Source organism: Equus caballus, chromosome 22 (assembly GCF_041296265.1).
Source record: "Equus caballus isolate H_3958 breed thoroughbred chromosome 22, TB-T2T, whole genome shotgun sequence".
Classification (NCBI taxonomy): domain Eukaryota; kingdom Metazoa; phylum Chordata; class Mammalia; order Perissodactyla; family Equidae; genus Equus; species Equus caballus.
The window spans coordinates 20,428,540-20,441,873 of record NC_091705.1 but is presented as its reverse complement, the minus strand read 5'-3'; the positions used below and the strand labels follow the sequence as shown (position 1 = coordinate 20,441,873).

Below are 13,334 nucleotides of genomic sequence, written 5' to 3'. Positions count from 1 at the left end.
TAGAAGCATAGAAACAGGAGCTTTATTCTCTAATGTGCATACACCGAGTTCCTTACACAATCAAGGAAATGGCTTCTCTTTCAGGCATCTGACTCTTTTATCAAAAGAAAATCCGTCCTGCTTAGTCCCACCCTGGGCAGAAGCTGCCCTGAGCAGTGTTCTTGACCCAAAGCAAAAGGCTAAAGGGAGAGAGGTGGGCACACACCACAGAACCCCCACAATTCCCAGACCCCCTAGGCCTGTTGGGCCAGCTGTGAGGGGGTGCAGCACAGAGCAACACCCCAAAAGACACCCACACCTCCCCATCCACAGCCACAGAGCCAGCTGGGAGGACCTAGGGGCAAAGGGTGAACAGGGTGTGGCCAGGGCCTGCCAGTCAGGGCCTCAGTGCTCTGCGTCCATGGCATCCAAGTATTTGGCTTCAATGATTCGGGGCAGCAGGTTGTAGCTGCAAGGGAGGGGGAACACGAGGAAGACAGGCGTCGGGTCAGAGAGAAGGCAGAGGACACCCACCCCACCCCAGCCCACCCACTCTCCCACCTAGCCGGGCCCCTCCTGCCCGCTGTCCGCCCTCCCGTACCGGATGGGGATCATGGCAATCATGATGAGGGGAAAGATCATCTTCATGTAGGGCAGGGTGCTCATGCCAAAGGCACAGAGCAGCAGCAGCTGCAGGACCTGCAGGCCTGTGAAGTAGTGGATCTTCCGCTGGGGCACCCTCCGGATGTAGTGGGTGGGTGGGTACGAGGTCTGTGGGCGGCAGGGACCAGGTGTGGGCAGATCTGGAGCCATATCCCCCACCCACACCCCTTGCCGTCGGGGCCTCACCTGGTCCTTGAGCAGCAGGGCCATGCGCTCGAAGAGCTGGTTGCCGTCAATGGAGGTGAGCGCGATATAGAGGAAGAGCCCGTAGAGCACAGGCTTGGGGATCCACTGCAGCGGGAAGGGCAGCAGCAGGAGGGAGAAGCCCACCAGGACACTGGCGCCGAGGGTGGTCAGCCGTGTCTCCTTCACATTCACAATCCTGCGTGGGCCCAGAGCACGATCACCTCTGGCCCTGGTCCATGGGGCCACGTCCCACCTCAGGTCACACATAGTTCCTGGGTTAGGTTACTTCTGGGCCCTTGTCCCCTGAGCCACACCCCTCCCTAGGTCACATGTGGCCCGGGGCTACCCCCACCTCAGGGTCCACATGACTCTTGCCTCAGGGGCTACGCGGACACTCACGTCTCATAAATGTGCCCATTCTCCACACGCTCTTCCACCAAAGCCAGTGCCCGCACGTGCAACGGGGAGTGGGGGTAGGCAGCGTGGATCCAGGGCATCCCAAACAGAGACAGCCCAGTGTTGATGATGGCGACCAGCAGGAGGTCCCAGTGGTAGGCAGTGCCCTTCACCAGCCTGCAGCAGACAGGGGCACATGTGGACGGAGCCCCACTGTCCCCTTGGAGGTTTAGCACAAACTCACCCCTCCCTACCCAGCCCTGCAAACCTGTTCTCTGGTGCATTAGCCAAGGCAGCCACTAGGTTCTGCTCGATGAAGAAGAGCATGGACAGCAGGAAGCCGAGGCCCATAGCGCTGCCGATGGCCCTGAGGGACAGCGAGTGCATCTCGGCTATCTCAAACAGGCTCTCGCTGGGGTTGTAGCGGAACTTGCTCACTGCAGCAGAGTACAGGCCCCTGTCAAGCCTGCAGCTCCTCAGAAGCAACCCCACCCATCCCCAGCCCGGTCCCAACTCACTCTTAATTTCTCGGAAGCCATAGGAGCAGATGAGGGAGAAGGTGAGCACTGAGATGGGCAGGGCACAGTCTGACAGGATCTCACGCATGCAGGGGTGCAGGTAGGGGCTGGGGATGCAGGCAGGTGTATCAGTGTGGCCTGGGGACATGCCCCCTTCCCCTCACCCCTAGGCCCCCCTCACCTCTTCTTGAACTGGTAGAGGGTGTAGCTCAGCCAGAGCGTGCCCAGCATGATAAGGAGGCTGAGCACGGCGGTCTCCCGGCTTGGGTGCTCGGTAGCACGGGTGTCCACAGAGGTCAGCTCTGGCGGGCTGGACAGGAGGCTGGTGTTGAGGGCAGTGTGGAGGCTGGTGTTGACACCTAGCAGGCTCACCAAGGAAGGGCTATCTGCGTAGTAGTTCCCAAGGTTGTGGCCATTGTAGTACTTCTGGAAGACTATGGATACAGGCCAACAGGCCTCAGCCATCTGGGCTCTGGGGCCCAGCTTCCCACTGGATGTGGGGTGGAGGGGCCCTGAGGGGAGAAAGGGCTTCTAGGGGGAGGAGTGGGGGGCGTAGCAGGGAGCTGGCTTTCTCTGTCAGCCAGGACCCTATCAACCTGCCCGTCCAACTACCAACCCCACACCCTGCCATTGTCCCTCTGCTCCATCTCTGACAGCACATCACACCTGGCCCATTGCCTCTGATCCTGCCTGGGGCAGTCCTGTCACTGTCCAGCACATGGGGCTGCTGCTGTCTGGTAGTTACAGCTCCCCAGAGTACTGTGGACCATGGCAGCAACCTTAGCTTGTATGCTTCTTCGCTGCCCAGCCACAGCCTGTAGCCCCCATCTCAACTCAGGTCTCCCTGCCTCAGGTGCACTCACTTTTGACCATGCCCTTGACAGCATCCAGCACGAATGTGATGGAAATGAACAAGGCAATGATCTCCTCCGTCGACCTGCCAGGGGGGTGATATGCCTCATAAGATGGGGGTGAGTTGTGTGGCAGGGGAGGCTTCCCTGAGCCTCGGCACGGCCACCTGCCTCCTCCTGCCACAAAGAAGACCAGGGTCCCAGGCTTTCCCTGTGAGGCAGTGATACGGTAGGGGCACCCCATCCACTCTAGGGCTACAGGGCCTCATAGACTGGCATGCAGGCTGACCCAGATCCCTGGCCTTGGTCTCCCTCCTGCTTGAGGGTCCCAGCAGCTCAGGGAAGGCCCTGTCACCTCTTGAAGAGACTCATGACCAGGCTAAGGTTGAAGAGAGCATAAAGCGCAAGGAAGAAACTGTTCCACAGGCCCGTCCACGCATAGAAGGTGTTGAAGTCCAGATCGTAGTCGTCACAGATGCCACGAATCACTGCAGGCAGCGGGACAGGGGTGGGCAGTCAGGGCTGAACTGGGGCCAGGGACCTCAGGAACCATCTCCCCACCGCAGCCCCCACTGCACCGTGGATGTAGAGGGCCAGGGGCGCGGTTGTCAGCAGCACTACCAGCGGCTGCCCGGAGAAGAGCGCGTACAAGAGGCCTCCAATGCTCTGCCCGGCCACCGTCTTCTGCACATCTGAGGAAGTGGGGAGGTCAGATGGACATGGAAGTCCTGGGCCCCACCCAGCACACCCCCATCAGCCTCCAGGCCCTCACCAATGGCCCCGTTTGTGTTCTCATCGTTGAGGGACCCAAAAGCGATCGTAGGCAGAAGGCAGGCGAAGTAGAGGAACAGGGTGGTGGTGATGTATTTGCCCACAGCCTTGTTTTTCCCAATAATGCCTAGGAATGGAGGACGGGAGAGAGGGTATGCTGGGGATTTAGGACAGGCACATGTGTTGTCCTGAGGTCTGAGCCACAGGCTGAGCTCTGGGGGGGCCACGGGGCCACTTACCATCAGTGAAGTCGAGGGGGTACATGGGGAACCTGCGGGCGATGTCCTCCCAGATGCCCTTCCCCACAGGGAGAAAGTCCTTGTGCTGTGGGGGCTGGGGAAGAGGAGAGAGTACCTGTTAGTGTTGCAGCCCGTGCCCCTCGCCACCCACCCAGGCCCACCTGGCCCCTGTACCTGCAAGGCTCTGTGGGTGCAGATGGAGCTCACGTGGTAACCCCTCGTGCTGGCAGTAGGACACTGGCTCACCACGGTGAGCAGCTGTCTCTGATGTACCAGGGCCTCCTTGAATTCTTCCTCCGTGCGGGTCTTCAGGAGCTTCTGGCGGAAGGTGATGTCCAAGAACATGGTGGCGAACGTGCGCCCCACCTCGGTCGCCGTCTTGGTGCTTTTCTGGGGGTGCAGGATGGGAGAATCGTGTAGTGCAGAGGGCACCGTGCCCGACCCTTGCTGTGCATGGATGTCCCGAGCACACGCAGGCGCTCTGTCTGTGGCTGGTGGCGGGTTTTGTTTCCCAAAGTTCCGGCATTAGTGGACCCTGCCACAATTCCACCAACTCAGCACATCTCTACAACTGCCATCAATCTAGTTTTTTTCTTAGAAACTCAGGCATTAGTCTTGTCCTAAGGAATACAAATCTGTGTAACTGTGGATAAGGAAATCACATTGATGGAGAAAAACGTTTATCCAGCTACATTTCACCTGCTGGTTTATCTGATTTTCAGAGGGGTTCCAGGCCCCTTGGGGCTTCTCCCTCTCGCCTGGCCAAGGTCAACCGTGTCCATGAACTCAGTGTCCAGCCTCCATCATGGCAAGCTGTCTGACCTCCCCAACCTAGGTCCCCTGGGAGCAGTGTCGGCCCTTTTGTGCTGCCCTAAGCAATAGTCCCGGGGCCGTACCACACACACTATGCTGTTCTGTTAGGTTTAGAACAGGCTCCTTCTCCCCCAGAGGAGCCAGCTGTCAGGCTGGTTGGTCTGTCCCAACACACCAGTCTAGCCACTCAGGCCTCGGGATACTGCTCCCCTTCCACCGTTCTGGCCACCTTGCCAGCTGTCACTCCCTCTGACCACGAGCTGCCCACTGCCCTAAATGCCCTGCCTCTCTTACCGGCCCTGTAACATTCAGGGAGGCTCACAGCATGTCTACAAAATCCCCGGGAAGGACATTCCTTCAGCACCCCTTTGCCTAGAGAAAGCCCGGGCAGGGGACCATGCCAAGCCATGAGTCTGTGCCAGAGGCAGGGGCAGAACCATCAAGAAGCTAATGGAAGCTTAAGTGTTAAGGCCCTTCCCAGGCCTGGAGAGGGGCCCTAGCCATTTTCTATTCATGATTTTTAAATCCATTTCCTTAAAAGAAGACTCTCCAAATTGTATCAGCTTCAGCCCCCACAAAAGTAAGATGCCCCTGACCAGGCGGTGTATGACCCAGGAAGGAGTGGGGATCCTTGGCCAGCAAATCATAGTCAGCCAACTAGAAGAAGCATTAGGGTCAGGGCAGGCCAAAGAAGGGTCCCTATGTCTGAGTAATAATAATTTTTAAAGGATCTCTTTTCAGTTGGGAAGGAAATACAACCTTCTGGTCAACTTCTGGGGAAATTAGGGCTTGATAAGCACCTAACAAGGATGCTTCAGATAAAGCATCCAGTAGGGCAGAGAAGAAAGGACAGGGTGAGGATGAGGACTTCAGAGGCCAGGACTGTGGGGTCCTCCAGCACATGGCAGACATGCCCCCAAGAAGAGGGCAGGGTAACCTGGAACCCTCCTCCCCAGGAAACGGAGCCACCCCAGGACCCCTCCTCACCATCTTGGGTGGGGCCAGCACCAGGATGACGAACCGCACCTCACAGGAATTCTCCCCCCAGTTCTGCGGGCGAACCAGGCGGCTAATGCACACGTGCCGCTTCAGTAGGGCCTTGGAGGTACAGCTGGCAGGGACAGGAAAGGGCACACAGCACACAGTTGCCACCATTGGGAGCTGGGGCTCCCCGCACCCAGAGCCCCCAACTTTGACCCCCCATGACCTCCGTTAGGGAGAAAAAAGACCAAATGGGATGGAGTGCTCCCACCCTCTCCCCTCAAACTGGGTGGGCCAGCCTCTGCAGGGACACGGGATGCCTAGCTCCAGTGTGACACATGGGGAGGCCAAATGTGGTGGCCTGGCAACTCACATGATGCAGAGCCATGACTGCTGGTATTGCACCCCTGTGACCGTGGCAGTGACCCCTTGGATGGTATCCGACAGCACATGGACTAAGGACAGGGTGCAGGGGAACAGGAAGGTCGGCCAACCCACCTCCATGACCTCCCCCACCCAGACAAGGAGACGGGCCTTACCCTTTCCCTCCGTGGGGGCCCCGGCATCAGTGAAGAGCATGGCCATGAGCAGGTCCAAGTTGCAGTCAGGCTCAGTATTGTGGGGGTCATGGGCTAAACGGCACAGCATGGCCCGCAGCACGTCGTCCAGTGAGGTGGCCGTCTCGTTCAGGATGATGCTGGCCCGTGCCAGGAAGCCGTCTAGGTCCCGGTGCGCGCGGATCTCTTCCTCAAAGTTCTTTAACTTCAGGTACTATGGGGACCCCACGCACAGAACCACACAGGCCCAGGAGTGAGACGCACTTCCCTGCCCGGGCCCCTCCTCTGTGGTGGTCTCGGACTGCCCCTGCCCACTAGGATCAACACCCCATTCCGGGAGGGACAACCCAGCATGGCTGGCCCCAGCAGCCAGGCCTCTGGCTAGTGTGAGAGGGGAGCAGTGTGAGCTATCTCAGGGAAGCAGCCACCTCCACCCTGTCTAGTGGCCCAGGACCAAATATCTCCTGTCCTGCAGATAAGCCACTCACCTTGCGGGAGGTGTGTAGAAGTCCACAGCCACCAGGTGACTCACTCTCGGCTAGAGAAAAGCGGGAGGGCTCAGGGTGCCTTACCTCTTCAGGGGTCTCTTGGTGGATGGGGGCCATTCCTGGCCAGTCCCCAGTCCCCTGCCCTCCCCGCAGCCTGTCCCTGCTACAACCCCCATACCAGCCTGGGTGGGCTGCACCTCGAGGTTGACGTTGACAAAAAAACGGATGCTCTCGCCAGACACGATGGAGGAGTTGACCGTGTCGAAGGCCTCGTCCCCTAGGCTCTCCTCACGGGTTTCAGAGGCATCATCAGTGTCACACTTGAGGTAGCCTGGAGACCCAACCACCACCGAGAGAGACCCCCCCAAGGGGGCTTGGTCGTCAGTGCCACACACTGGAGGGAGGGACACCAAGCCCAAGGAGCAGGGGCCCCTGGGCTGTTCCAGGCAGCACCCTCTAGGTGAGTGGTGAGGGAGGCTCCTAGGCCAGCAAGAAGCCTCAGGCCCAGGGAGGCAGAATATCTAGTCCTGGCCCAGCACCACTCAGAGGACGGCACCTGGCTCACAGCCCCCACCCGACAACTTTCTCCAGCATTCTTCAGCTGCAGGGACCAGGGCCCTGCACTGTTCTGACCCACACATATCCTTCAGCTAGAGGATAATATATTTATTCCACAAACTTTGGGCCAGGCATGTGGTACAACGACATGGTTAAGGTGCCTGGCCCCTGCCCTCGCAGAACCTCCAAGTTATAAGACCCAGACCTTCCTGGCTCCCCAGATGGGACCCAAGGGAAGCCAGAGACACTGCAATATCCGGACCCGCACATCTCCTTGCCTCATTGGCACAGGGTCTGAGAGCTCCTCGTCATGGGGAGGGTGTGCGGGGCGAAGTATCACGGCTGAGAGACCTGGTCCAGACATCAGACAAGGCCCAGGAAGCAAGAGAACCAGGAAAATACACCCAGGGACTGACAGGGGATGGGACCCCCAGAACGAGGCCTCATCTTGGGCTTCCAGCCACGGAGGGGTATGTCGTGGCGCCTTGGGACTCCCGTCATGGAGACTTGGGACTCCCAGAGCACAGACCCTGCTGTCCCTTTCTCTTGGTCTGCCTCTCAGTTCCTATAACTGCCCCACAGCACAGGCCCCACTCCTACAGGAAGGCTTCCTGGTAACATGCGTATGTTCCAATCTTCCCTGATTCCTGGCGGGGCTTCCTACAGCCTCAGGAATCCTAGTCTGAGCCAACATTGCTACCCCTGGCCCCTTGGGCCCTGCCCCACTCCCCACCTCGATCTCTCACTCCTCTGGTCAGTTGGCCAGCACCACAGGCATGCCAGCTCCTGTCCTCTGAGCCAAGGGCTTCCCTCCTGGAGGGCCTTCTTCAGGGCTTGATGGACCCCTCCTCCTCTGGCAAGTCTTCCTAGGGACCTGCCTCACTCTTGGCCCAGCCAGCACTTCTTCCTGACTGTCCTATGGGTCCCCTATGGCTTGCCACTTGTGGGTGCTCCCAGGAAAGAGGCCCTTGTAGGCCAGACCCCACCAATGCCTGACAAACACCTGTGCAGGGACAGGGAAGGGTCAGCAGCACGCCTACACCTGCCAGGCAGTGACTCACCCTGACTCACTTCCACTCCCGCCCGCTGGTTTCCTCTGCACATCCCAGGCCAGTGTCCTGTGCTCAGCCTGGGCTCTTTCTAGGCAGGAGGCACTAGGCATCCCCCATCAAGGCGCCCATGGACTAGTGACCCCTGCCCCAGGTCTGCACTGCAACCAAAGCCCTGGAAGACCTAATAAGGTCAAGAGATGTCCTTCTCACTTTTGTCATGGAGCTCACGTCCATGAAAAACTCCTTCCTCCCCATTCTAGGCCTGCTTTGCTTAGACTACCTGGTTCCCCCAGCCCCAACCTGCCCCAGCCTCCCCTCTGTCACCCCCACCAGCATCCACTGTTCTCCAGTGCTGCCCTCACCCTGTCCCCTTCTCCTCTACCCTGGGCTCTACCTAGGACCTGCCCAGCTGACACTACCAAGCCCCTGCAAGGCTCCTGGGATGCCATGTCCCCATTTCCATCCTATAGCCCAGCCACAAACCTAATCTGCCTGTCAGCGGCCTGGAACACACAGTCTCCATGCCCTGGGGTCCCTGGGTAAGAGCACATCACCACTCTGTCCAAGTACTGTCCCACTAAACACCCCTCAGATGGTCAGGCCAGCTCCTGGTCTGGGCAGAGGAGAGGCAGCATGGAGCCAGCCCAGGGACATGTGGAGGGGCAAGCTAGACTGGGGCCAGCAGGCAAAGCTGATGCACAGAGAGGTTACATTTCTTTAGAGGGACAATGGCAGCCCCTCCCTCACAGAACTGGGCAGGGACTCAGGGATGTGGGTATCCACAACACTTGGCCTAGGCTGCTAAGATAAGCAGGGCGTTGTAATAGTGAACCATGGGAAATCACCAGATGGTCCACATAGGTCAGGAGAGGGAGCAACCTGCCTTCCCAGGACCAGAGAACCACTAGAGACCTGCCAGTGTCCAGAGCAGTGTCAGCTGCCCCTCTGATCACATCACAGCCTCCCGGAGGGGAGGATTCAAAAGCATCCCAGCACCAGCAGAGGACGACAGACAGGTGGCCAATGCTGTGGGTCCCCAGGTGGATGGACTGGGTCCCCTAGAGACTTCTGACCAAGAAGCTTTCTACAGACACACACCCACACCTGAAAGGCACTCACCTGCATCCTCAAGGTATCCATTCTGAGACATGCCGGAAGATCCTTCTGCAAGGGAAGCCAAAGAACTGTCACCAGCTCCATGGACCAGCCCTGGAGAGTCTCCCGTGTCCATCTGCGTCCCACTCCACACCAACCCTGCTGACTCCTTCTTACCCTTTTCAGGGACCCAACCAGGTCAACCTGGGAGAAAAAGGAGCAGGGAACAGTACTAGGGAGGGGCCCGTTGAGGAGTCGGAGGAAGCCAAGCCTGTTTTCTTCAGCCTGTCAGATAGGGGCTGCCCAGGCAGGAGAGGGCGCAGGAGGGGAGGCGTTCTCAGCATGTTTTCTCCCGGAGTTATTAACAGTACCCGGTGAAGTACTGAAGGATTGATTCGGTGGCTGTAGAATTCCGCACCGGCCGCCAGTGCTGGAGGGAAGGGGCCGTCCCTCCACCCTCCCTGTAGTAGCCCGCGGCTTCCGTCTCTCGCTGCTCAGCTGCCAAGCCCAGCACCTGGGCTGGGGCCCTCTTCCAGGAGGAACATCGTGCCTTTCACTCTCCCGTAGGTCCCTGGGGCCACCCATCACACGTGCAGTCGCCCCCAGCCTCACGCCCCCGGGGTTACCGGGGGAGGACCCGGCAACGGCCTCCTCCGTTGGGCGCCACCCTGTGCCACCCACGTCCCACGCCTCTTAGGAGGCGGAGCCGTTGGTCCTCAAGGGAGATGCGGGGGGAGGGGGGCGCTGTGCGCGCTCCCCGCGCCGGGCCCCGGATAGTCCGGCTGTTTGTGTCGCACTGTGCCCGGAAGGAAGCGACAGGAGGTGCCGGTGCACGAGAGGAAAGCGCCTCCAGACTCGGGACCCTGCGGGTCGGGGGCAGGATGCGGACGGACGGACGCGCGAGGCGGGAGCCTGGGCTGCATCCAGAAGGGGGGCGGGGGGGTGGGCAGTAAAGCTAGTATCCGAGGCCGCAGGGATGGACAAAGGACGAGGGAGACGACGGTCTGAAAAGAATGGGCATGGTGCACACCCTAGTCTCATCCCGCGCGCCCCACGTGCAAGCAAATAGTCGTACAAACCCAGGGCTGGCCCTCAGGTGTCAGAGCCAGGGGGGAGAGACTGCTGTGGCCGCGCAGGGGACAGTCTGAGGTCCGGGGACCCCTAAGAGTGGGAGGCTTCCTCGCAGCGCCAGGGGCGGGAAGGTGTCCGGGCAGAACGCAAAGCGGGGCTTTCCGAGGCGGCAGCGTGTCCGGCTCTGCAGAGCCCAGCGCGGGGTGTTGGGGACCCCACAGCTCCGCCTCGCCCACTTCCAAGCCCCTACTCCTCCACCGGCTACCTCAATGGCTCAAAAATTGTTAAGGATTTAAAGATGGCTATAGCCGAGCATTGATCAAGCGCGCAGTGCCCACAAAGGCGTCCCTGGGCCTCCCTCCACCGACTGCGTACCCACCCGGACTCCCACTTGCTAGCGGCCAAACTCACCCCCGGGTTCCCCCACCCGCGCCCGCCGGGAAGCCCCCACGACCCTCTCGGCCACCATGCCGGCGGGCCTTGAAGGTCTGCGGCATCTGCGTTCTTCCCCGTGCCCCGACGGCTCCGCGTCCCCTCCTAGCACGCCTTTGCCTCGGAGACCGGACGGCCTTCCCGCCGCGCCCCCGCCCCGCCCGCGGCCTCAGGAACCCACCGCACGGCCGGAGATGGAACATGCGCCTGGTGGCCGCGGCCATAGCCCCGGCGACGGGCTGCCGGACGGCTGCACACACGCGCGCACGCCTGGGCTCCTCACCCGGTGCTTCGGGACCTCAAGCTTGGAGTCGCCGGCGGGCCAGCGGCGGGAGCCGGCGACACACCCCCGCGCCGCGCCTGGGTCCTAATGCCGCTCACACGCCCCGCCCCGGCACGAGGGTGGCCGAGGGCAGGGTCCCGTCTGCCCGCCCCGCGCCCTTACCCGCGCTCCTGTCAACCCCGGGCGGGCTGCTCCTAGGAACCAGCAGTGACTTAGCCAGAACGTGTAGACTGGGCTCCTTCGGGCCTGCGCGCCCGCCCAGGCGTCGCCGGGTTAGGTACTGGGTGGGGCTGGGAAGTTTCTGGGAAGAAGCTCGATGGGCCCGGGGACCCAGGGAGTTGTGAAGCTGCGGCGGGTCGGAGGAAGGTTTCCCCGGCGGCGGCTTTATGCGTGCGTGCAGTGGGCGCCCGCCCCGTCCTCTCGGCAAGGGGCCTACGCAGGCCAAGCCCGCCGGCTGCCCCGCCCCCTCCATTCATCCTGATGCTCCGGCCTCCTCCTCCTCCTCCAGGAAGCGCACCCCGACTAACTAGACGGGCTCGCGCGCATTCCCCGGGCTACGCCCTGGCCCGCGGAGCCAGCCGCCCTCCCGGTCGGCGGCGTCGGGTTTGCTCGCAGGGCGCCTGCCGGTTTCTCCCCTGGCCTCTTCGCGCCCTCGGCCTTCTCTTGGGTCAAGGTCTTGGCTCATGGCTTCTTTCCTTCCCAAGATGGCCCCGCCGCCGGGTTTTCCTTCCCGGAACGCAGGAGCCCGGCTCCGGGACGCGCCTTCTCTGGCGCCTCATCTGCGAGGAGACAGAGAGGCGGGAAAGGCGGCCGGCGGGAGACAGTGGTGGGTGCGCGCGCCGGCAGGCGGGCGCGTGCGGCGGTGAACTCCTGCCTTGACCCTCGGTGGCTGTTCAGCAAATAATTCCACAACCCTCGGGCCCCGGATTGACCCAGGAACTCTCCCCCAACAAAGTGTTAATCATCTATCCCCTCCACACTCTGGCTCCCAGCGGGAGGACTAGCAGCGATTCTCCCCGCTCATCTCCGGCTGGGATGGAGTCCTCGGCCACTGTCCCCCAGGCATGGGAGAGGGCGGGCGGGGCAGAGGGTGAGCCCACCTCTGCGGAGGGACTGCCCTGCAGCCGCCAAGGGCTCCAGGTGCGTTGGGGGAGCTCAATGCACAAACTAGGTGAGCGAGGCTGACCCGGTTTTCCCTCTCAGCAGGATAAGAGCACATTAGGAGCGAAGCCATGGGGGCGCCCCTCTTGGCAAATGAAGGGCCTGGGCATGGGGACAGCCTGAGCACCCTGCTCCTTACTACAGGAGACGCTGTGGGAGATACCTACGGGACTTGGGACTTGGACGACTAACTTGGGGCTGGCCTCATGCTTCTTTGGCCGGGTTGAGCAGGGCCTGGGAGGAGAGACACGGGGTTATCCTGGGCAACCCCTCCACTCCGCCCTTGGGACTTTCTCTAGACGCCCTCTAGCTGGACCGCCCAGCCCACAGCACAGATTCCCAGAGTCAAGGGGGTGAGGGAGGGAGGTTGACGGGGGACTGAAGAACAGACAGGCTGACGGCCCAGGGAGCCAGGCAGGATTGCGGGAGGGGGGATGCAGGGGCTGGACCCCTGACAAGTCACTCATTTTGCCCCAGCCCCTCCCAACTGGGAATGTCTAGGCTTCTGCATCTGCCTTCTCCAGTCAACAGTAGCTCCCAAATACCTGGACCTTCCAACCCACACGTACCAGGATGTCCCTGGGGATTGAGGGGCAGCCTCCCATTCCTCTTACTGCAGCCTCCTCCCTCATCTGAGGACCTCACTTAGCTCACTGAGGAAACAGGAGCCTGCAGCCAAGGCCTCCCCGCTAGTGGTCTATGGACCTGACTCTCAGAGGAACTGATGCTGACCCCTTCCGGGCTGCAGCCTTATGCGCTGCCTCTGCGGGTTCTGTTCCCCTGGAGAGAGCCCCTGACCCTCACACCCCTACTGCAATGTGAATAGCCATTTCCCTTAGTCCTCCCACCCTCCATCTGCCCTCTGTGGATCAGAGGCTGAGGGCAAATACAGGTGCCCCAGGTTGCCCCACCTGTGCCCCACCAAGTCCTTACACAGGCAGACGGTTTAGGGACCCAGACACAGGCACACACATTCCCTCACTTGAGGTCTCAGACTTTATTGGACTGTGGACACAACCATGAGCGCTGGGTTCTACAAGGCACTTGACGGCTTTCCAAAGTACTTTGAACTCAGTTTTCCCCGCATGCCACTTATGCCTGTAGACTTTAGAATCTGGAGTGAGAAATAACTCTATACTATCTTATTAAAAAACAAAAAAGCTAAACCCTCCCTTGAATTCCCCCCTCCAGGTACTACTCAATTACTCAGGTGCACTTCTGAGCAAATTTCTCCAAAGAG

The 13,334-nt window shown here is 60.6% G+C and overlaps 1 protein-coding gene across 11 annotated transcripts; it reads right to left on the bottom strand.

Annotated features, from left to right (window-relative positions):
- Positions 1-11,410, bottom strand: SLC4A11 (solute carrier family 4 member 11). Of its 11 annotated transcripts, none has more exons than XM_070247777.1 (21): positions 11,096-11,329; positions 9,325-9,351; positions 9,172-9,216; positions 6,621-6,773; positions 6,443-6,492; positions 5,937-6,168; positions 5,771-5,852; positions 5,404-5,527; positions 3,778-3,993; positions 3,604-3,697; positions 3,366-3,491; positions 3,172-3,285; positions 2,949-3,081; positions 2,606-2,679; positions 1,924-2,176; positions 1,743-1,849; positions 1,493-1,661; positions 1,228-1,401; positions 829-1,024; positions 581-750; positions 1-448 (listed from the first exon to the last, which is right to left on the bottom strand). In XM_070247777.1, the coding sequence occupies exons 3-21, from the start codon at positions 9,200-9,202 to the stop codon at positions 385-387; spliced, it is 2,562 nt and encodes an 853-aa protein (XP_070103878.1). In that variant the 5' UTR covers positions 9,203-9,216; positions 9,325-9,351; positions 11,096-11,329; the 3' UTR covers positions 1-384. The 11 variants fall into 11 exon arrangements, with proteins under 11 accessions (XP_070103878.1, XP_014590546.1, XP_023481972.1 ...); XM_014735060.3 differs by lacking the exon at positions 11,096-11,329 and adding an exon at positions 10,832-10,966; XM_023626204.2 differs by lacking the exon at positions 9,325-9,351 and having other exon boundaries at positions 11,096-11,410.
- Between the last annotated feature and the right edge of the window lie 1,924 nt (positions 11,411-13,334).

Excerpts from the sequence above, each read along its gene's own strand:
- SLC4A11 (XM_023626204.2), bottom strand. The coding sequence starts at position 11,405 with ATGGAGGGGGCGGGGCAGCCGGCGGGCTTGGCCTGCGTAGGCCCCTTG. Across the intron at positions 5,853-5,936 it reads GGCCCCCACGGAGGGAAAGG|TCCATGTGCTGTCGGATACC; the intron begins GTAAGGCCCGTC and ends CCCTGTCCTTAG. Across the intron at positions 5,528-5,770 it reads CAGTCATGGCTCTGCATCAT|CTGTACCTCCAAGGCCCTAC; the intron begins GTGAGTTGCCAG and ends TGTCCCTGCCAG.